We start from the raw sequence: 23887 nt of genomic DNA, 5'->3' as shown, positions 1-23887 counted from the left end.
CAGTGTGATTTTCAGAAAATGGCACTATCAGACTTCTGCTTGGAGAGTGAGTACACCACATGGCTGAAGGCATATAAATATCAGAAGCCAAAGATAGGTTATTGCTTTTTCAGAGGTTTTACTATGACATAACACAGGAAACATACATAAATATGCATGTGTCATGAATAATTATAATTCCCTTTTTTTCAGTTCCCTTATGTAGGGCTAGATGGCCTATCAGTGGTGTTAAGCCTTGCTGGCCATGTTTTCTTCAGGTTGCAGTAAAATATTAGATGTAGCTGAACTGTACTGAAGCTGAGAGTGGGAAGACATAGAAGAAGTCTTCAGTTATATATTTTTGGTACAAGTTGAGGTGATATCGCAAGAATTATCATCAAGGACTTTCACTGGGGAAACATTCAACATCTTTTCCCTATCTTGCCACCCCCTTCCTTCTTGTGACTTCCCAGAAGATAAAGAACTTATGCCAATATGTTAAGCAGAAAACCCAAACACTTCCTCCAAGGCATAGGAACTATTACTGTCATATACAACTGTATATGACTGCAATCTTCTTGTTTTCAGCAGGTGAAGAAAATTCTCCAAGCTAAAAGTTCCAAAATTGTTAGAACACTAGCTTTGTTGGATTTAAGTATTCTATTTATCAAGGAAGAGAATTTGGTTTCCTGAACTGTCTTAATATTTTTTTTTCTGGGAAATATGTCTTTTCCCCTCTCTCTAAAATATAAACTGTTTGATGGGAAGTCTAACTGGACGTGAAATCTGGGTTTTTAGGAATTGTATTTTTAGTCTGTTCTTATCCAGAAATCCGTTGTAATCTTGAGTTCTGTAATACAAAATTACTTGGCATTCAAATACAAATCTAACCATTCTCAAATTTGACACAAGGTGGCTGATCAGCTATATCAGAACAGGTTTAAATTATTTAAATGAAAGGTGTAAGTGGACTTGCCCTGCACTTCGTCAACCATGTCTCTGAAATGCTCCAAGTATTTTCTGATCATTTACTATAAACTTCAATTACACATTTAAATAAGCTGCTTACCTGTTTTTGAGGAGCACAGCTATTTATTTTCTTCACAGGGCCGTTTTTCAATGCTTTCTCCCTGGCATGGTTTGCCACCAGGTCCTGGTTCAGGATTATTACACTGGCGAGTTCGAGTGCTTTCTCCATTGACGCAGGGGGACCAGGCACTCCAACAGTTCCAGCCTCCATCAATGATAACTGGTATTAAGACACCATAATACTAGGATTAGTTCACCTACCTCTCTCAAGGAATACATGATTCAACTCTTACATTCTGAGCTATGGTGACTCTGCAGATCATTGCAGCCTCCAGCACGCAACCCAAAGCACAGATTTAGCTTTTGAGAATGCTCTTGTCAGTGGTGTTGTTTAAGAGCAACAGGCTTTCAACAATTTTTTCATCTAGGAATCAAGTTCTAAGGATCATTTTGAGCACCTGTGCTTTAAAAACCTGGCCATAGAGAATGAATTTACTGCACAATAAATTTTTTGCATTGTCAGTTGCTGAACTGCATTCTTCTTCCTCTTCCCTTTTGCAGACCAACCAAATATTAAGCTAGCACAGTAATTCTGAAATGTGATTGTATGTTTGCAAATGTAACACTTTCGCAGAAGGCTGAAGACAAAATAGTTTAGGACATGCTGGGATTGCTTTTTCCCTGAAAGCAGTTTACCACTGCTGCATCATGCTTCAACAATGCTCCTGTGTACTGGAACTTCACATCATTCCAGACACAGTAATGTGTGTGGGACAATGAAGTCTATAATTAGAGTACCTTCTTTATGGAAAGAACCCCGCAACTTACACCTACTTCCACACCATTATATCCACGAGATTTGCCAGCAGTAGGTATAATGGAGTGCTATAAAATACTTTTGTCCTTATGAAGGCTCCTTTTGTCAGGATATTGTTAACAACAAATATTCTCATTTTAGTTTATTCTGAGTACTTACTCACCTTCAATTAATGTAGATTTGGGAATTTGACAAGCAATTCCCTTAAAATAGCTTGAGCACAGGCATGTACAGGCTCCATCTACCAGCACAACGGTGCCTCCATTTTTGCAGGGTTCACATTTGCACACACTGTATTCGGTAATGTAGTCTTCAATTGCTCTTTCCAAATTTTGTTTCTTTAAATATGCATCTCTCATCTTAACTGGAACAAGTGTATGTATTGGAGAAGGCTGCGGAAGAAAAAAGCCCATGCAAAACACATTTTTCCACAGTTCTTTTTATATAACCATCACTAGGGTAAACATCTGATGAAACTGTCAAGATGAAGAAAATACCTTAAAGTTCATGATAAACTTGGCATCTTAGCTCCATCTTAGAACAAAACTTTGAAACTGTAAAAGCTGCAGCTTTGAATAAGCTGTACTTACCCGTTGCTGTATCACTACTGGAGCATCAACCAAAGATTTCGCCCACTCTACGTAATCCTCTACATTAACCATTTTGGATCCTCGTAGTAACATTTCTTCTATTTTAACTGAAAAGTCAATCTTTCCCCCCTCAACTAAGGAAAAGACATCATCAATGACTGCATCATCAGTATATTCAGCTACAGAAAGAAAAAAGAGAGGATGAAGAAGAAGAGTGTTTAATGCCCATGCATCCAGAAGCACAGTTGTCCCTCTAGTTCTACCAGTCCCTCCTTGTAAAATGATTGTAGAGAGAACCCTTCACTAACTGGTCGTAGCAGAATTCAGTCTTTCTTTGCTCATACCTTTTATGTGGGAGGAAATCTATTTTGCAATTAAAGTAGAAAACCCTATATCTGGAAGGAAAAGAAGGCATATGACAAACTGAAAGATATTGTGGAGATCATAGTCATTTGACAACAAGCCGAAGATAATATGAGTAATGCTACTGTGTCACCTGAGCAGAACCAGAAAAGGGCAACAAATACAAGAGTAGCATCTTTTGCTTCATAACTCAAACATGAGAGCAGAGAACTGAAATAAATAGCCTCTTCTGCACTCAGTAGTAAATCTCCTTCCTTTCTGCAATTTTTATGTCATGTGAAACAAAGCCCATCTCCAGACACACAAGGGAGCAGAGAGAAACAGTGACAGGCAAGGGAACACAGCTAGGCTAATCAGAGAAAGGGAGCCCCTGCCTTGACTCCTCCGAGGCCTGTCCCAGCAGAGCCATTAGCACTGCAGGATGAGGCTGGGAATGAGTAAGACCCAGAGGACTCAATGGAATGGCTCTCTGGATGCATAGAATGGTATTTTGGGATTGCACAAACTTAAATAATTGGCATATATTTAGAGGAGTGTCAATGAAGAGGTAAGGGGTGATCATGGTGGCTTTGGGAGGAACAAATATGGGAAGATAGAGGCATAAAAGTAAAAAAATGGGGCTGATTCTGTATGGAAAGGTGACTGATCAGTAAGCTTGTTTGCCATGTACTGCCTTTTATCTTTGCAGTCTGTCCTGACTTACCATTAAACTCCATTTCTAACTATTTTCTACGGCAAGGGGACTCTATTCTGTGTGCTTGCATGTGTATGGAGATCTGTGTGCCAGCATCCAGGGTTGGACAACGATTGACAGGGACCTGGTGTTTGTAGTGCCAACAACTGGAGCAAGTGAGGATAGATACGCCATGGGTGATCACTAGAAGGTATTAAACCAGACTAGCAGGTAAGTGGCTTGGGAGTCAGGTATCAAAGAAAATGTTACTCTGGCCTAGATCTGATGGCTTTCTATCATGGAGTGACTGCAATGGAAAGAAGGGAAAACCAACTGATGTAATCTACCTAGGCTTCTGTAAGGCCTTTGATACAGTCCCACACAACATCCTTATCTCCCAGTTGAAGAGATTTGGATTTTGGAGGATAGACCATTTGGTGGGTGAGGAATTGTACAGATGGACACAGCCAGAGGGTTGTGGTCAATGGGCATATGTCCAAGTGGAAGTCAAGTGATGGGTGGTGTCCCTCAGGAATGTCTTGGGACCAGTGCTATTTAATATCTTTATCAATCTCATAGACAGTGGGATCAAGTGCACTCTCAGCAAGTTTGCAGATTACACAAAGCTGAGTGGTGCAGTTGACACAACAGAAGAATGGGATTTCATCCTGAGGGACCCAGACAAGCTTGACAAGTGGGCCCACCAAAACCTCATGAAATTCAACAAGCCCAAATGCAAGGTGCTGCACCTGAGCTGGAAAATGCTAGACATAAGTACAGACCATAAGAAGAACTCATTGAGAGAAACCCTGCAGAGAAGGACTTGGGGGTGCTGGTGGATAAAAGGCTGGACATGACCCGGCCATGTGCACTCACAGCCCAGAAAGCCAATAGTGTCCTGGGCTGCATCAAAAGCAGCGTGAAGAGGAAGGGGATTCTGCCACTCGGCTCTGCTCATGTGAGACATCACCTGTGTTTGGCTCAGGGTCCTCAGCACAAGGAAGATATGGACCTGTTGAAGCAAGCCCAGAGCAGGGCCACAGAAATGGACAGAGTGCTGCAGCATCTCTCCTCTGAGGACAGGCTGAGAGAGTTGGGGCTGTTCAGCATAGAGAAGAGAAGGCTCTGGGGAGACCTCATTGCAGTCTTCCAGTACTTAGAAGGGGCTTACAAAAAGAGAGGAGGGTGATTATTTTACATGGCTAAATAGTGACAGAACAATGGGAATGGTTTTGAACTAAAAGAGGAGAGATTTAGATTAAATGATAGGAAAAAGTTCTTTCCTCAGAGGGCAGTGAGGCACTGCAACAGGTTGTCCAGAGAAACTGTGGATGCCTAATCTGTGGAAGTGTTCAAGACCAAGTTGGATGGGAGCCTGAGCAACATGATCTAGTGTGTGGAATCCCGTCCCATGGTGGGGTGTTAGAACCAGATAATCTCATTCAAAAACCATTTTGTGATTCTATGATTCTATGTCTCCAGAGTGAGACAAGTGGAAGAGATGGCTACTGGAGTGACCAGGGTTTCTAGGCCAAATACTGGAGAGACCTCAAGGTCCCTGATTTGACTGAGAGACCTGTTTGCATGTGAGGGTATATCTGTCTAAGGCAACTGGAGGTAAGAGGATTCAAGCACCAATTGCTGGGTAGACTGGGTGACTAAGGCCACTTACTGGAGACATCCATAGCATGTATGTGGGTGTGTGTTGGGGTGCATCAGGTGGTCTGTGCCACCTGAGTGGTGGAAGCAAAGCTGTGGGCCTCGTGTTGTATATCTGTGAGTGAGTAATGGGAGACTCTAACAATCCAGTTGCTGGCTCAATTGAATATTTAACGTCAGCTGTTAGAGGGATCTGTCTTAGCTATCCATGTATATTGTGGAGGGCCTGAAGTCTCTGAGGCCTCTGCTGCCTGGGAAGAACATCTGCTCTAGATGAACCTGTGTGAGCTGGCAAGCTGGATAAGATGGCCTCCAAAGGACTGTTCCAACATCCACCATCCTGTGTTTCTGTGATATTACCCACTAAAAGACTTTCACCCCGATCAGATAACAGGATGAAGCTGTTGGTGCCTGAGTGCTATACTATTGTCTGTATTTATTTATGTGGCCAGTGATGTGTGTATGTCTGTATCCATCATGTAGGTGTGTTCGTGTGTGTGTGCTCGGAACACGTTCTCAGGCTGTCTCAAGAGCCTGTGAGTGTGTCAGCCTCACCTATATTGGTCTACTAAAAGCAGTAACTATATTGATTATAAAAGGGGAAACATCTGGTATCATCTTTTCTTAAGGAAAAAGACATAAATTAAATTACAGCCATACTTACATCCTTTGCTCACATTAATCTTTTGACAATTTTTACCATCAATATTAAAATCTCCATCAAAGTTATGATATGCAACACCAGCATCTAAGTGATAGCCAAGGCATTTTTTCACATCTTCTACAGTGACACCTGGAAGTGGAAAAAGGTGATTAGAGAGGTTGAACAACCATAAATAATGTGATATTATTCATAGAGAATAAATTTCGGGGTTATTGAAAATGCTTATGTCTTTCTTCCTCCCATTTATCTTCTGCTTTGTCGTCTTCCATGAAATGAATATGAGGATGATTGTATTTGAAGTGCCTGCGCAGATGCAGGTATGATCTATAGTGATTAGGAAAATATTAAAAATGGATTTCTATTTTTCTTGATCTAGTGGAAAGCAAATGGCCCTCTAGGAACCATTTTTTCCATTTATTAGATTGAGATTTTTTTCTTTCACATCTGCTTAACATTTACACTTTCTATGTGCCAAATTATTCAATTCTCCCAGTCTCTATCTCCTAACCTCAAGCAAGTTTCTCCACTCATTTTCCCCATAAAGTTAATCAAGGTAACTAATCTCTTACAAGTACACTATTCCCATAAATTCTAATCCTCCTCTATCCAGTACTGTCTCCAACATCTCCTTTCTGTTTAATAAACTCAAAACGTATAATCTGCAACTTCACTTTTGTGTTCAGAAAGAATTGTGATTAAAATTTGTACTTAAAAAAAAATAAAATCTATCACCACAGTCTCCAGGTTCTGAACAAACTAACAGTGGGATATGTGACACCTTCACCCAATGCCCCTTAGCATAGCCTGAATATCTGATAGTAATATTGTTGCTGGTGCTGCATGCAGCAGGTACTTATTTTCTGATCTCCAAAATCAGCATGAGAATTGCCTTTTTAAACTTTGTTCAAGAGTGATCACTTTAATCCAGCACAAACCCACATATTTCTGAACTGCACATGAAGGAGGATTAAATTTCTACTTTCCTATCTTAACTAGGACATGGAAAATTCTAGTGTGAGCATTAAAGGCTATGAAATCAGTTTCAACACACTCAAGTACACCATATGATTTCTAAGAAGTACTTTAATTTTATCCTTGTTTTTTGTCACCACCATACTTTTAGAGTGATTGCAACACAAAAAAATATCACCTAGCAAATTGGATTTAAGGTTTAGGCAGATTTTCTAGGCTTTGTGAATCTCTTCTAAATCATGTCACAGCAATTACTATTCCTACTATTTTCAAGAGGTGTTTTTAAGCTGGTTTGTTTTTTGTTTTTTTGGTTTTTTTTGTGGTTTTGTTTGTTTGTTTGTTTGTTTGGTTGGTTGGTTGGTTGTTTTTTTTTTTAGGTTTTTTTAAATCCCTCTAAGTTATAGACTCAAAAGAGAGACTTCAAATAATTCTGTCAGTTAGAAAGGCTGGCTGTAATATCTGTTGAACTCATGTAATTCTGTCGTGTCACCAGTGTGCCACAAGCAGCACACACTTATTCTCAGTATTGCTCCATATAAACGTATAGACAGATTGATTGTCATACATCTCTTTGGATGCCTGGAGACTTGGCCAGAGCATTTTTTACCACAGAAAGGCAAAAAAAATGCATACCTATTTGAGACATAGCGTAATTGTCCAGCACGTACACAAGTTCATACTTTCCTCCTACAGTTCCAGAGACCGCATAGTGAGTTCCATAAATTTCTAGCAACTTGAAATACTCCCCCTTATCATATTCAGCAGGCAGAGACTTTAAATCATTTAGGAAACTATCCGAGAGACGGACATCACGACTCCGAATTTGGAATCTTCCCAGCTGAATCTTTCCTTTTATATGCAGAAAGGTTTGGTTCTGAATGCAGGAAGAAGAAAAGAGATGAGAGTGCCATTCTGGTATGCAGCACAGCAGGAAAATCTGTTCTATTTTATTTGTAAAGAAACTGCAGCACTTTTAAATGTGGCATTCATTCTAGTGTTTTGGAAGAGTGTCAGACTTGTTTGATTAAACATTCTCTGATTTAAACTAAAGAAGTAGCAAGAGACTTACATAATTTCAGTTCTTCCAATTTTGCAGGACTGTTCCCTTACTAATTTCAGCAAGCCCTTTGTGATCTATTTGACAACAGGTTCTTCTCTTTAAGCACAATGTCTACTGAAAGTGGCTTTCTGACTTTCATAACATTGATAAGTAATTCTATATAGATAACAGAAGCTGCCCACTCTGGGTCAGATGGAGTTTTGTCTTTGTAGTCAGAGCAGAACTAAGTTCTCTCTTTTTATTTGGATGACTTCCCTGTTATTCTCAGACTGTCAAAAGGAAGGGCACAGCTCCAATTAAGAACAAAACCCCCTAAAATAACATCATAAAATGAAAATTAATGAGAGAAAATATCCATGAGTCATTTGACCTATACATGCATTTTAAGTCTAGCTACAGTGACTGACACTTTTGTAACATCCACTCCAGGTGGCTTCATTTCATATTCTAAACTAGAAACTAGCTACTGCCCTTAATGTGTGAAATAAAATCTTGTGAAAGAGTTACTTAAGAATCTAAACAAACATATGCCTTCCAAACACCACTGTTATCTGCAGTACCTATGTGACTCCATTAACAGTAGTGCCCAGTAGGAGGTTTGTAAAAGGGTCCAGCACCTGACCATCACACAGCTGGCACCATTTAAAGGATCTTAAACTACTGACTCAGATGCTGCTTGAGACTAGCAGAAGTCTGCAGGCATCTAAATGACTGTGAGGAAATTTTGCAGATGCAATAGTCCTACCAACCAGGATGTACCAAATCCAGGTGCCTCCAGGCTTCTCCTGGCTTCAACTTACAGGTTAGCGCTGGAGAGTTCCCATCCAGAGACTACCACTCCACTACCCTGCGGCCACGAGTTTACAGGGATGGAACTCAGCTGGTAACAGGTTGTGACTCATCCTCTGAACAGATCTCCAAGCAAAAATTTGAGGCCAAAACTCTTATCACAGGCCACTAGACTATAAGCAGTCCACAAAACACCTTGAGCTACAGAACTTGATCTTTTGCATCTGTGGAGATTTATGGTTTGAGTTTTTCCATCCCAAGAAAACTCATACCAATGCAAAGTCAGTGCTGTGTGTCAATTTATCTTTATAGTACAGACCTTTCTCTTTATTTTAATTAACAGGTTGTGAAAGTTATACTAGTTTTCCCTTATATTCATTTGACCTTCAGAGCTCTGAACTGATCCTAGATAACAAGGCTGACAAACCTGAAAAATTTGAATTAGTTGAGGCAGATCTGTTCTTACTTTCATGTGGTGCACATCAGCACTATGGAGTTGATGTGCCTTGTACATGATGGCATGTTGTGATCACAGACCTTATCATACAGGGTGAGAAACTGTATATGACTCAGCACACAGCTGCTAGATTAGATCATAATGTCATGTTGTGCTAGTTTGTGGATAAAGTTAATTTTCTTCACAGTGGCTAGTGTGGAACTCTGTTTTGGATTTGTGCTGAACACAGGGTTGATAATGCAGAGATTTTTTTTTATCTCTGAGCAGTGTTTATACACTGTGTAAATTGTACTGTTTGTAGAATATTTTCATTAAAACCTTTAGGTGAATTAAACTCACCCTTTCAGTGAAGCCATAGAGGATGGAACTTAAGGTTTTATTCTTTCCATAGTAAAACTTGCCATTTACTTTTATACCATCTTTGATTCCATCAGTAGGTGTGTATTTCAGAGACAGGTCAGCACTAAAGTGGTTCTGGCTTTCCACGTAGATCTCTTGAAACATTTTTGCACGGTCATGGTAGTATAGTGATGTGAAGGTTTTGTCTGCTTTTGTCTGAGAAAAGATAATGAAAAGGTTGCATGAGAAAACAAAACAAGGTTTTGTCTACTTTTGTCTGAGAAAAGATAATGGAAAGGTTGTATAAGAAAAAAACAAGGTTTTGTCTGCCTTTGTTTGAGAAAAGGTAATGAAAGGTTGTATAAGAAAACAAAACAGGCAGTAATAGAAAAATCTATGTAACACTTCAAATCTTTTGCATCACTTAGCAATATATTTTCTTACAGCTCTTTTTATCTTTTAAAACAAATCAAATGGAAACAGAAATACCATTCCCTCCACAAACCACCTCATCTCAATCAGTTCAGTTATTCAACGGTGAAGAGAAAACTGCAATGACAATATTTCAGCATGTATTAAATCTCAGGGTTAACACTGCCAAGGTAACTTATGTGAATTAACAGTTCCCTTACATGGTTTGCAGCTTCCTCACACGGGAAGCAGAGGGGCAGGCACTGATCTCTTCTCTCTGATGACCAGTGACAAGACCCGAAGGAATGGTCTGAAGTTTTGTCAGGGGAGGTTCAGGTCAAATAGTAGGAAAAGGTGCTTCATCCAGCATCTTGGGTGGTTGGGCCCTGGAACAGGCTCCCCAAAGAAGTGGCCACAGCACTAAGCCTGACAGAGTTCAAGAAGTATTTGGACAATGCTATCAGGCACATGGTGTGACTCTTGGGGATGGTCCTGTGCAGGGCTGTGAGTTGACTTTGATGATCCCTGTGAGTCCCTTCCAAACTCAGGAGATTTTGTGATTCTGTGTAAGGAATAATAGTCTCCATCTCTTTCCTAGAATGGAGATAAGATCTGCTAATAGGTCCTGACACCTGAAATGAGTCAGAATTATGATTTTTCCTTCCTTTCTTACAGCAGACAATAGCTAATTTTGTAATACCTATTTCAGCGTTGTTTGCTTTAGTATACTTCAGCAGAATATAGAATTTTAATAACTGAAAATGGTTCTACCTCAAAATCAAATATAAGCAATGTTCTTGGGTCAGATTTATTAATTTTGGGCAGGAGCTGGTTTAAATTGTATTTGTTTTATGAAATTCCTTCTAGCAGAAACAGGCAAAACTTTTGGTAAGCAAAATACTGCTTTGATTTCTGAAATGCATCTGACATTTATGTTGCAAAGATCATCAGCATTTTTGGTGTTCAGGCCTCACTGGAAGTCATAGTCTGAAACTCAAAAGCCTATTAATTTTTTTTTTTTCAGCAAGATAGAGGAAAACCAAGTAGGACCAGAGTATCATAATACTATTCCTGCCTTTTTTTTTCAGTCCCTTTGAAAAATTAGCTTAATTGCTTCTCTACCCAGTAAAAGTTAGGTACCATAATCCTTTCTGTACAACTTCTGCTCATCTCATCCACTCATACTGTAAACATTCCAGACAGTTTCATTTGTTGTGCAAAGGTGCAGCAATGAACATGTGGGAGTTTATCTGACACAACTGAGCTTAACTGCCAAAGTAAATGATAACATAACTTGTTTTCCTCTAGACTTCAGCGCAACCTTGATGCTAAAAAGCTGCAGCTGCCTGACTCAAGAGATATGCTGAGTCTTCCAAGAGGATGTCAGGATTCAGCATTCAGCTGAACACATCTTATTTTGCACAGGACTTAAACTTACATCGTAATTGAGAGCAGCCACGTTCCATGGCTTGCGGTAGTATGTCCGTGTGTTTCCATCACGCACTCTTTCACAAAGACCATTAAAAAACTCATTGTTAAATGGGTTGGCCATTGGCAGCATCCCTAAAACATTGCTTCTACAAGAAAAATACAAAAGAGAGGGTATCAGCACCTATAGACAACGGTATGAAGGCTGGAAATGTCATTTTCTGTAAGAGATGGAGACTGGAGATATGAAACTGAATCTTGCTTCATCCAGGCAGCTTGCCTCATTTCTTGTGGTCTTCTGATCTAAGAAATGCAGATAAGGATATATCTTTTTAAAACTCTTTAAGGATCATGTATAAGAAATAAACAAAAGATGTTAAACATCAAACACAGTGAGAACTTTAGGAATAAAAGGAGGTTAAAATCATTTCTGCTTGACCAACAAATTTGTGAGAAAGCATTCCTTATAGATTTAAAAGTACATCTCAAAAGCTGTATTTAACCTGGGTTTGGTTTGGTTTTTTTCTTAACTTTTGTTGGTTCGTTTGCTGGTAGGAGCTCCATTATCAACCGTGTACAACACTCATCAAATCTGTAGAAGGAATATAAAGCTACTCCTAGTATTGTCTCTTCTTGAAGGATGTGACCTGGTGAAATAACAGTATTTCCTGCAGCATAAGAAAGGAAATCTGAATCATTACAAAACAAGGGAGAAAAGCACGTCTGTAAAGCTCTTTGCATCTATATACTGGTGCAAAAGAAATACTTCCAAAAATAATTGCTCCTTGGAGGATTCAGTATGATTTTTTTTGCTCTTCTGTGTCTGGTTCATATATTTGAATCTTTTCAGTATTTGCAACACATACATCTGAGAAATGCCTGTACCTATCTGAATGTAAAAAGTGGTAATCAAATCATTAAAGTCTCCAGCATCAATACTGCATATCTATACAAGGTTTTCTCATGGAATTTCAGTAAAAGATTTTAGTAGAAATAAAAAGAAAAGAAAGAAAAAAAATAAAGAAGATACTTCTAAAATTGCCTAAGTTCTTGGTTTACAAAAATTACATCTAAAATTGCCTAAGTGCTTAAAACAGAAGGATTTTTGCTCTTACACAGTAAGAAATGAAATGAAAAGGATGATGCTTTTCATTTAACACAGGGTGGTGCTGTACTACACTTTTATTTTCATCTGTTCAGTTTGGATAGCTGTCTTCTAACTCTGTAGATAAACAATGTCGTGCTTTCTTTTTGTTTAAAACTAAAGAAATGCAGCAGGGTCTGAGAACAAAAAGATTAATTTTTAACTTAGATTAATGATAAAAACTCCTGAAAACAACAAAAATCCGGAAAATGCTGGAAAAAAGCTGCAGACAGAGTATTATTGCAGTAGGGCATCCCCTTGTATAAATAATGAAGAGAAATTTTCTCCCTTTTAGACATGCTTTTTGGTAAAGTAATTGGGAATTACTGATTTGTTATGAAATGTCACTTGAAACATATCTATATAAACTTTACATTTGAATAATATGCATTTTAAGTTAATTTATGTAATACCTATGTATGACTGTTTATTAATTTTGTAATTGATTTACACTGTCTGCATAAATATTTTATCCTCCACAAGTAAACAAAATGAAATGGTAGTTGAGAGTTCTTGCAAAAGCTACTTAGCATTTCTGAATACAAATGCAAACATGATTCAGATTCCACTTTTGGGAATATCAGTTTGCCCCAGCACTTTCAGCCGGCTGTCGAGACAATCCTAAACTCTTCACCAGGCCCAATACTACTTTTTACTTCACTACATACCCTTGCCCTGCAGTCCTACCAACTTCAGACACATCAATGTCGTCCTTACGGCACGGTGATCGTCGGTTAGAGTCACAGTGATCTTCATCAGAATTGTCTCCACAGTCATCGTCTACATTGCACACAAGTCGTTGCTTTATACACAGACCTAATCAAAGAATAAAACATTGCGTGAATGCGTTTTGTCAAGATGGACTTTAAATGACACCCTCATCTACTCTTTATTGAGATCTTCCTCTAAGTACATTTCTATTATTGTCAGGAGGGATAAAATTCTACACTTTGCCTCTTTCAAATGAAAAAAACCCTGCATACTACTGTATTTACATAGGAATTACTGTAAGTCACAGGAGAACTGCTGTTATCTGAAGAAAGTTGTTACAGACTGAGATTGTTTCTATATTAAACTTTGATTGTTATGTTGATTGTTTTGGGTTTGGGTGTTTTTTTTTTTTAATTAAGAGACTACGGGAAATACAAATTCAACATCAACAAAGAATTATTTCTAAATTATGCAATTTGGACAATATTATTTAAATACTATGGCCACTGTAGGGTCCAAAACTACAGTGACTTGTGTTCTAAAGCAACAGTGAAGTAGTAATTTTCCTGAGGTTGTATATCTCAAGTTTTACAAAGATTAATTTTTTTTCCCCTGTAGCATCTAAAGATTTAGATAAATTAGCCCCAGAATAATAAAGCAACACTTCTTGGTGTCATCTGCCTCAGCTGTAAAGCCTGTGAACTAGTAGCTAAAGGCCTACTTTCCAATTTTTAATTTCTCTCTTTGCACTACTCTGATTTTAAAACAATACCAAAAATGGCTTGGCACTCAAAATTCACTTACCATCTTTCAATTTCTTTTTTGACTAGATTTATTACTATTAACTCTTCCTATTTTGTTCTGATTTTTGATGAATCCTGAGCACTACATTCATTCGTATGCCATGCATGTATTGCTTTACAAATTTATATCTTGCTTTCAATCTAGAAGCATTCTGGTCTCCAGCTAGCATCCATCATAACACTTAGATCAGTAACCTTCCATATCCATTCTGTTAAAATTCTTTCATTCTCAGGGTTTTTTTTTTCCCCAGTGATTTTTCATAAAACATGGTGATTCAGTAGCAGGTGGAGCAGCTAAGCTAGAAGAAAGGATACTCACAGTATGGTCAGCCTCTAATCATGGAGAAGAAATTACAGAAGAATTCAAACTAGATGCAAATTATAATGGAAGATGAAAGGAATGTACCTTGTCTTAAGCATTGTTCATGCTGTGGTTTTGTCATTGTGGCTTTGAACCTACCTACCTACAGACTGTCTTTAAGTGCTGGCATAAGGTCTTGCTTCAGGAAATCGTCTCGATTTGAAAAAGCACTGAAGCATATCCCTCTTTTTGTGTACGTATTTTGTCTTCAGTGGAGATTGATTTAACTTACAGCACTAAGTAAAAGGTAGTTTCTGAGTAAAGGCATTATATGGCACAAAAACAAGACTTACCAGAATTACACTGAAAGTCAGTACCACAGTCTGTTTCTGGTTCTGCAGGACAGGTTTCGCTGGTTTCACAGGTCTGTGTGTCTCCCAGGGCCTCCAGGCACGGTTTTCCACCAAATTGTCCGAATCGTTCAACACGTCTAGATCGAAACTTGAAAGACAAATAACGCTATTAACATTGCCCAGAGAGAAAGAAGAATTTTATCAGAACTGAAGGGTTTCCACATGAACTTGAGAACTTTTCAAAAGGAAGCACCTTCGGTGAAATATCTGCTTGAAATTCCACAGGCATATCTTATGGTTAAAACAATATTGAATTAGTAATTATCAATATTCAGCCACTATGTAGAGATGCTATTTTTTCACTGTTTAGTTTATTTCACTGATTTTTTTTATTTCATGCCATGAAGGAAGTGCATCACTTATATTTTGTATGCTTTCACGTCTTTTATTTTTTGAAGTCTCATAAGAACAACTCCCCTAAGAAAATAAAAATCTGCTTTTTAACAGAAACATCCGCATGGCCAGAAGAGAAAATTTATATGAAGAAAACATTTTGAATGAGAACTCTTGACAGAATTGTACATTATTCTTTTATTCTTATGACTTCAGATCTGAAATGATTATGGGTTTTATCAAATCATGAATGTGCAATAGTAAGAGTTGTAATATGATATTTTCTCATAACCAACAATCAAACAGATAGCATCCCTTTGGTTGTGGTTTTGGAACAAAGACTTCCAACAACAGCTTACCCTTTGATAAGTGCATGGGTCGCAGGACCCCCAAGAGCTCCAGCTGCTCAGTTCACAATCTATTGGAGATGGAGCATTCAGTTCTCTTGTTCCCCGGAGGAAAGCTTTTTCTGAAGAGCTGTCAAACAAAACATTCCAGTACAGTCCTGGGCAGTACACTAAAATCACATGTGAGTTTGCATTTAAACCATGGGCCAATATTTTGGAAGCATCTTCAAGTTGATTTCTGTTTCACTTTCATAGCAGTACTTAGTTGTATAAACAGCTGCCTAGTATTAAATTCTTTGGTGGTTTAAAATTACATTAAAAACACTTTAAAGACTTAATAAGCCAGGTCTTTCTCCCCTTTTTTATATATCTTTGTGCACACAAATACTCTTCTGATGGGTCATGTTATTGAAGAGAATGGAACAATAATACACAGAGAACATCTGCAGTCCCCCACTCAGATAGTGGCTTTGCTTCCTGATATGCAAAGCTTAAGACAAAGGCACAGCAGCACATCTTGAATAGACGCAGCACTTCAATACAAACCTTTGTGATTTTTTTAGCTTATTAACTTTATTGGCATTACTCTTAGGCCTGGATAAAAATATAAATGTTTTCCTGAGTTGAAAGAAAACTCATAAATACTGGTATTACTTGGTAGCAGACTAACTTACATTGCTGGAAAAAAAGCAGACAAGTGTTTATCTTATTGTTGTTCAGCTTTTCAAGTTGAATACTTCTGCAGTTAGGCCTATTTCTTTTAGAGTGACTCTTCCTTTTGTTCATTTCAGTTTTAAACACCATCAAACTTCCAGTTCTCATTAAGCGAAAGGCCATTGTAGAAATAAATCCCCTGGTAGATATTAAAAACCGATGCACTGTAGAATGACTTATTAATTTTAAAAACCAGTGTCAGTAGTTACTGGTGACCTTATCTTCACAGGTAACAATGTTAGCAGAGAAATCAAGGATTAAAGTCTAAATTGCTTGGTTTGCTCTGAGTAATTTATTCCAATTTGGCCTTACATGCTTCTATATTCATTCACCCTCTCTGCATTTCTCCAGGTTAATGTTGTTGTCTCTGCTCTACGCTGAGAGTTTCTTTGCTGAGCCTAGCAGGTTGCAGCTCCTCCAGTGTGATGTACGTATGTATTTTCATTGCAGGCAGGGCCTTACTCTCTGCTCTTTGATCCCCTCAGATTGTACAAACATGTCAGGAGTCTAAACAAATATAACCTGATTCCATAACACTGAGAAATCTGCAGTTTGGACAAGAAAGATACAACAGTTGTTCCAACTTTCTTGTGCCATTTATTCTGTGTTCAGTTTACGTAAGCAGTAAGTTGTTATTGAGATGATAAATCAACCTCTTTCCAGCTATTGAATCTTAAATGGTTCAGGGATCACAGGGTTGCTGTGCAACCTTTTATATAATCAGCTGACCCTGACTGGCTCTGATGCCTCAGACTTTCTGCTGTCACACACACATACAGTAAACACGCACCACAGCTACTGTTGGAAGTGTCTGTATCACACACTCCCAGCTGCCTTGCCTGCTGCTCCTAAACAGCTCCTTCCCAAAAATCCCCTGACCTCAACCCAGGACCTGCAAGAAAAGAATCCTTGGCTAAGGATATTGCTTTTAATAGGTGATATTCTGAAAAAAAGTAAAAAAGGGAAGAGCACAAGAATGCCCAATCTCCATACCCAGGAAAAATGAGATAAAGAATGAAAAATTCTCTCCGTACAATAGGGACCTTCCAAATTCTTATCTGGTAGGGAAGCATGAAGCTTTGCTTTGTCCCTGGCACCAGGAATTGGGGTGATTGATAAAGATATAGAACCAACCTTGTGAGAAGTCCATTTTATACAGAATTCCCTTTCACTAATTCTCTGCTGGATTCTGTGCACCAAAATCCGTAATCCACTGGTTGGCAGCTAAAAGTGCTGATAATGAGGTAGATGGCTTTGAACATCTGCCTTGTTCTTACATTTCTATCTTTGCATCCATTAATGATCACTATTAGATATGGAGTAATCTACTGGAAGGCAGGAGGGCTTTGCAGAGGGACCTGGACAGGCTGGAGACTTGGGCTGATTCCAATGGGATGAGGTTCAACAAGGCCAAGGGCTGGGTCCTGCACTTTGGCCACAACAACCCCTGCAGCGCTACGGGCTGGGCACAGAGTGGCTGGAGAGCAACCAGGCAGAAAGGGACCTGGGAGTTTGGATGGACAGGAGGCTGAACATGAGCCAGCAGTGTGCCCAGGTGGCCAAAAAGGCCAATGGCATCCTGGCCTGCATCAGGAACAGTGTGGCAGCAGGAGCAGGGAAGTGATTCTTGCTCTGTACTCAGCACTGGTGAGGCCACACCTGGAGTGCTGTGTCCAGTTCTGGGCCCCTCAGTTCAGGAAGGATGTGGAGGTGCTGGAGCGGGTCCAGAGAAGAGCAACGAGGCTGGTGAAGGGACTTGAGCACAAGTCCTGTGAGGAGAGGCTGAGGGAGCTGGGGTTGTTTAGCCTGGAGAAGAGGAGGCTCAGGGGAGACCTCATCACTCTCTGCAACTACCTGAAAGGCGTTGTAGCCAGGTGGGGGTTGCTCTCTCTTCCCAGGCAATCAGCAGTAGGACAAGAGGGCATGGGCTTAAGCTCTGCCAGGGGCAGTTTACAGGAGAAGTTTAGGTTGGATATTAGGAAGAAATTTTTTATGGAGAGAGTGATCAGACATTGAAATGGGCTGCCCAGGGAGACAGTGGATTCTCCGTCCCTGGAGGTTTTAAAGATGAGACTGGATGTGGCACTGAGTGCCATGGTCTAGTAACCATGGCGGTGTTGGATCAAGGGTTGGACTTGATGATCTCAGAGATCTTTCCCAACTTGATTCTATGCTTCTATGATTCTATCTCTTTGCCCTGACATAGAAAGACTGTGATTAGATTCAACATGGCACTTTTAATGTGAGTCCTTTCTTCTTCCTTGTCATGATGGGTCAGCTTTTTTTCTTCAGTGCTGTTAAGGTTTACTACAAAGTGTGTGTATGTCAAACATTGACTAAGCGTGCGTGCTTACATAGATCAGAATGATATTTCTGCCTGGGAACTGATAAAGATTTTTGAAATTGTAATTCCACTTCTCGCTTACCCTATGTTATGTAAGGTTTATAACTCAAAAGTAATAAAGAAAAAGAAAAGTGTGTGCAGCATCTCTTAGAAAATTCTCTAGGAAAATCTAAGATTTAGATGGTAGTTACATAGAAGATAGAGGGGCAATGCAGAAGTTGCTTCAGGGGAAATGTCATTTGATTATTAAAATAAATCCAATAGCCATGATTATAACTATTAAACACTGAAATAGATTACCCAGGGAAATGCAGGGAACAGGTTACCCTGGAAGTATTCAACACTCTTTGGCAGGACCCCTGGATAACCTAATCTAAAACCCTGTTTTGAACAGACCATTGTATAAGACCTCCAGGAGTCCCTTTCAACCTAGACTTTTCAATGTATTCTGCAGTTCAGTGAAATTCTGGTGTACTCAAATTTGACATAGCTCTCCAGCCTCTTCAAAAACAACTTGTATCTGTAATTAGCTCATCTTACAGATAGTTCATAATAAGCAAGTAATGCTTGAAAAGTTACTGTACAGTATTTTATGAAATATTTTCCCACCACTTAACAGACAGTAGCATCAACAGTGGAAATAAATTAGAATCTACTGCTCTAGCAAATGATTGAGAATCAGCTTGTTCCTTCCTATATTTGCAAGATATCTGCATATATGACCTTTTCATTTCCTTACTGATGTAGGACTGTAAATCTCTGAGTAACCATGTGTATTCTGACACCTCAGGGTGAAGACTGACAGGTTCCTTAAAGATATATTGAGACGTCTAAGAGGATTTCTAAATAGAGATGTACATCTTGTTCCTGGTGATTATCAAGTATTCAGGTGCTAGAGAAGTTTATAGTGAAGCATATTTCTGAACTTCACTGAAGGTGACAGCTGAAAGCAAGAACTTGGCAGACAAGCAAGGAAATCAAAATACGTTCCCTGTGATCCTTTATTGAGAGGTTTGAGGGACAGGAGGGTACTCTTTGGAAAGCAAAAGCCATTTCACAGTCAGAACACAGAATTGTTTTCACCGTGTCTTGGATTGCACAATACACTCTATACAGCCTCAGGCCACAGAGCTCTGGTGATTTATTGTTGAGCCATACTTCAAAACAGAGGACTGTTGAGTTCATCAGCTACAAAAGTGAAGACTCAAGAACAAGCCTTGGTTTCTTAATTATCACTGGCCAAGAGGGAAGGCATGGCTCTCTTGAATTTGGAGACATGATAGCATCAAGAGAACATAACCTCTGCCCACTGTAGTTTCTAGCACCATCATCAAGCTGCAGAGTTTTTGGTAAACTGGGAAGCCAAGCTGCTGGCCAAAGATGCCTGCTATGGATTCTCTGTAATAATTGCATCTTCTGGCAAGACTGTTTATAAATGAACATTTCAGTCCTGTACTTTAATTGGATTGAATACCAAAATAATAATAATAATAACCATCAAAACATAAGAAGCAAGCGCCTGACCAATGTAGTGGCCTTCTGTGGTGGGGTGACTACATCAGCGGCAAGGCTGTATATGTCATATATCTGGCTTTCTCTAAGGTCTCTGACAGTCCCCCACAATATCCTTCTCTCTACATTGGAGAGAGATGGTTTCAATGGGTGGACTGTTAGATGGATAAGAGAGTAGTTCGGACAGTCACATCCAGAGCGATGTGGGCAATGGCTCAGGGTCCCAGTGGACATCAGTGAGAAGTGGTGTCCTCAGGGGTCCATACATGTTCATATTTAACATGTTCATTGTATATCTTTATTATATTTATATTTATATATATTTAATATATTCATTAAGACACAGTGGGATCAAGTGCACCCTCAGCAAGTTTTCAGATGACACCAGGCTGAGTACTGCTGCTGACACACCTGAAGGATGGGGTGCCATCCAGAGGGACCTGGACAAGCTTGACAAGCAGGTCCATGGAAATCTCATGAGTTCAACAAGACCAAGTACAAGATACTGCACCTGGGTCAAGGTAACCCCCAGTATCAACACAGGCTGCGGGATGAACAGACTGAGAGCAGCCCTGGAGAGAAGGATTTGGAGGTGCTGGTGGATAAGAGGCTGGATGTGAACTGGCAATGTGTACTCACAGCCCAGAAAATCAAATGTCCTGGGCTGCATCCAAAGCAGCATGGGAAGCAGGTGAAGGAGAGGGTTCTACCACTCTATTCTGCTCTGATGAGACCCCACCTGGAGCACTGCATCCAACTCTGGGGTCCCCAGCACAGGAAGGATATGGACCTGTTGGAGCAAGTGCAGAAGCCACCAAGATAATTAGAGGGAAGGAGTACCTCTCCTCTGAGGAAAGGCTGAGAGAATTGGGACAGTTCAATCTAGAAAAAAGACAGTTTAGGGGTGACCTAGCTGTGACCTTCCAGTACCTGAAGGGAGCCTACAAGAAAGATGGAGAGGGACTTTTTACAAGAATGTGAAGTGACAGGACAAGGGGGAATGGATCAAAAGAGGGTAGGTTTATATTAGATGTTCAGAAAAACTTCTCACTGTGGGGGTGGTGAGACACTGCAAAAGGTTGCCCAGGGAGGTTGAGGATGCCCCATCCCTTGAGGTGTTCAAGGCCAGGGTGCACAGAACTCTGAGCAACTTGATCTAGTGGGAGGTGCCTCTGCACATGACAGGGGTGGTTAGGACTAGATGGTCTCTAAGGTCCCTAGCCTAAATTTCCCCTCCTTCAGTGTGTACCCATTACTCCTTGTCTTACCACTACAGTTCCTGCTGAGGAGTCCCTCTCCAGCTTCCCTGTAGGCCCCCTTCAGACACTGGAATGTTACTCTGAAGTCTCTCTGCAACCTTCTCTTCTTCAGGCTGAACAACCCCAACGTTCTTAGTCTGTCTTTGTAGGGCAGGTGCTCCAGTCCTCTTATCAACTTTGTGGCCCTTGGGACTTGCTCCAACATGAGACTTACAGTTTTTTCATCACTAACTATTGGCCATTCTTATAAATGACATATAGATATTTCTGACAGAGTAGCGATTTATTTGTTTCCACGTGATCATTTTGTAGGGATTAAGCATTTGTACTCTTCCTAGTGATACTTGCAGTGAAAAGACAAAGGCTGTATTTCCAAAGATTAGACATAAGCAGACTTTAAATAGTAAGAGAAGTACTGTTAGCATAAAATTGAGGGTCTTCAGAAAGAAATAGATTAAGTACTTTAACATTCAGTGTGCAACAGAAAACAGGTGCCTGAGCTTCACCACCCTGCAAGAATATGGCTTCAATTGCTATCAGTTACCTTTATTGTGTCACACACATCCAAAATAAATGGATATAGTATTGCTATTTGACTCCTTGAAATACAGCAAGAGGGAGTTTGTCTTTCCATAGGATATCTAAGCAAGCTACCATAAGAAATGTCTACATTGGATGTTTATACTCTGTGTTAAGAGAAACAAAACAGTAGAGACAGCTGTAGAAGACAAAGAACACTTACCTTCTGCTTTCCTCCAGAAGCGAGGTAACCATCCCTAAACTGCATAGTATGGATATAAGCTGCAGGATAACGCATGTGATTCTCATTTTGCAGCTGAATAGAGTAAAATAGCCATGATCAAACTTGTAATTTATTTATTTGTTCCTTTTGTTATTTATTACCAAGAGAACAAACAAAAAACAGTGTTTACCGAAGAATGCCAGTAATGGGTCAGAACTGCCTTACAGTAAATGCTCTAAAGTCCACTTTTCAGAAAATTCCACTTTTTCCTCTGAATAGGGACTGGAAAATACTATGGAGTAGTTTCAAGATTAAAAATAAACCAATTTTGTTTAATAGTATCTTTAATAGTATCTTTCTAATATAGGAAAGACATTATGTATTGAATTAGAGTACCATTAACTGCTTAGTAAAAAAGCTATCATTGCAGTGACTCACGTAAGGAACAAACAGTTCCTAAAGCAGAGCTGTTTACAAGAACAAGTTCACTGTCTAACATCTTTGGAATCCTCATTCGGAGTAATGGAGGATTAAAGTCCCAAGGTTCTTTTTTCATTTCCCCCCCAGCCAATATAAAAGAACAACACACCACTTTTTTGTGGTTTTGAAGAAGACTAAAACTCTTCTAGCTTTTACTCTGTCACCAACATCCAAACCACAAGCTAGCTCTTTAGAAGGACATTCCTTATGAGTACTTTGCTGTAATCCAGATTTAAGGCATCATGTGTTGGACACAGTCACATGTCACTCATAAATAACCTGCTATTTAGCTGTTAAGAATTGAGTATCCGGATGCAAGCTTAAAACAATCATCCAGAGTAAGGATATTGCAAATTATCATCGGTAGCTAAAAAAGAAAAAAAAAAGTGTGCTTTTAATATTTTCTGTTCTCTGCATTTTGTGATGGGGAGGAGGAAGTGTGTGAGATAGGGCAGGGCAAGTTTTTTCCCTATTCAAACCTTAATTTAGAACAATTTCACTTAAAGGAACTTAAATCTGCTGCAGTTCCAGTCCAGCTTGATGAGCCCAGTTGCACTTAACTCATTTGTTAGGCAAGAATGCAAGACATAGACACTTGTAATGCTGTATTGCTTCATCATACCTGCTTTCACAGTTTGCAGTTCTTTAAGGCGGAGATTCAGAATAAACAGCTACTCAAAGTAAGCTAGCAGACCAGCAAGTGTCTTCGGCCAGCTTGTCCTGCTAACAAGCTCTGAGTGATCATCCTGGCAGCCATTTCAAAATTCCAGCGTAGTAGGACTGTAAACTTTTCCTTGACCAGCAAACAGTGATTTAGAACTTTAACTCAACTGCTGGTAAACATACTCCTTCACACAGACACCAAGACAGTCAATAATCTTTTTATTTCTAATGGTACTAAGTTACATGATGCCTTGCAGTCAAGGAAAAAAATGATAATAATTAAAAGTCTGATTCTGTGCAAAAAACTGTGCAAAACCCCCTAAGACCTATATTTCAAGCTGGACACCAACTCCTTTGCAATGAGTTGTTTTCAACCCTTAACCATCAAACAGTATTAAAAATAAGCAAGGTAGTCTAAAATGGAGGCTTCCTAGTAGATTTATCTTTCTCGCACCATCTCTATTAAAGGAGTTGTATAATTTGAGCATAAGCTACATGTTCTAATTAAAATTTCCCACCATCAGTTTAGTTCTCCTGCAAAGTTGGGTAACACAAGCTGAATTAATGAAACTTCTGAATGCAATGCAATTTAAGTATCCAGCTTCCACGGTCCTAAAGAAAGGAGCAAGAAAGCATCTTCAGTAGCTGCCTGCTCAGGCTGAGTAGCTAATGGGACAAGATTCTAGTGACAGTTTACTAAATCAGTTGGAGATTTCGTTTTTTAATGTGGCATGACATTGTCAGTCAGGTCCATTGCAGGAAGTAAGAGAAAGACACTGCCATCAGACAGCTATCGAACCTGTGAGGAAAAATTCTTAGCAGGTTCTGAACTCCTAGTGTCAAATACACCACAAAACTGATCTAAAGAGGACAGAATAAACAGCCACACGT

General features: G+C 39.4%; 1 protein-coding gene across 1 annotated transcript; it reads right to left on the bottom strand.

The window, feature by feature from the left end:
- Positions 1–1048: 1048 nt before the first annotated feature.
- C9 (complement C9) lies at positions 1049–22002 on the bottom strand. The gene is made up of 11 exons (XM_050328836.1): positions 21854–22002; positions 15295–15412; positions 14543–14690; positions 13043–13190; positions 11241–11379; positions 9392–9607; positions 7380–7620; positions 5775–5903; positions 2416–2594; positions 1989–2217; positions 1049–1228 (listed from the first exon to the last, which is right to left on the bottom strand). Exons 1-11 carry the CDS (start codon positions 21937–21939, stop codon positions 1068–1070), a joined length of 1794 nt encoding a protein of 597 aa, XP_050184793.1. The 5' UTR covers positions 21940–22002; the 3' UTR covers positions 1049–1067.
- Positions 22003–23887: the final 1885 nt, after the last annotated feature.

The sequence above is a fragment of the Myiozetetes cayanensis genome, unplaced genomic scaffold (assembly GCF_022539395.1).
Source record: "Myiozetetes cayanensis isolate MyiCay16 unplaced genomic scaffold, myiCay2020 scf4, whole genome shotgun sequence".
Lineage (NCBI taxonomy): Eukaryota > Metazoa > Chordata > Aves > Passeriformes > Tyrannidae > Myiozetetes > Myiozetetes cayanensis.
The sequence above is the reverse complement of the archived record's forward strand: the minus strand, read 5'-3'. Positions and strand labels throughout refer to the sequence as shown.

What these genes read in the sequence shown, in the direction of transcription:
- C9 (XM_050328836.1), bottom strand. Translation starts at nt 21,939, where the DNA reads ATGAGAATCACATGCGTTATCCTGCAGCTTATATCCATACTATGCAGT. An exon ending in TGGCTGCTCTCAATTACGAT is followed by an intron (nt 9,608 to 11,240) that starts GTAAGTTTAAGT and finishes ATCTTTTCTCAG; the next exon opens with ACAAAAGCAGACAAAACCTT. An exon ending in CAAATCTACATTAATTGAAG is followed by an intron (nt 1,229 to 1,988) that starts GTGAGTAAGTAC and finishes TCTTAATACCAG; the next exon opens with TTATCATTGATGGAGGCTGG.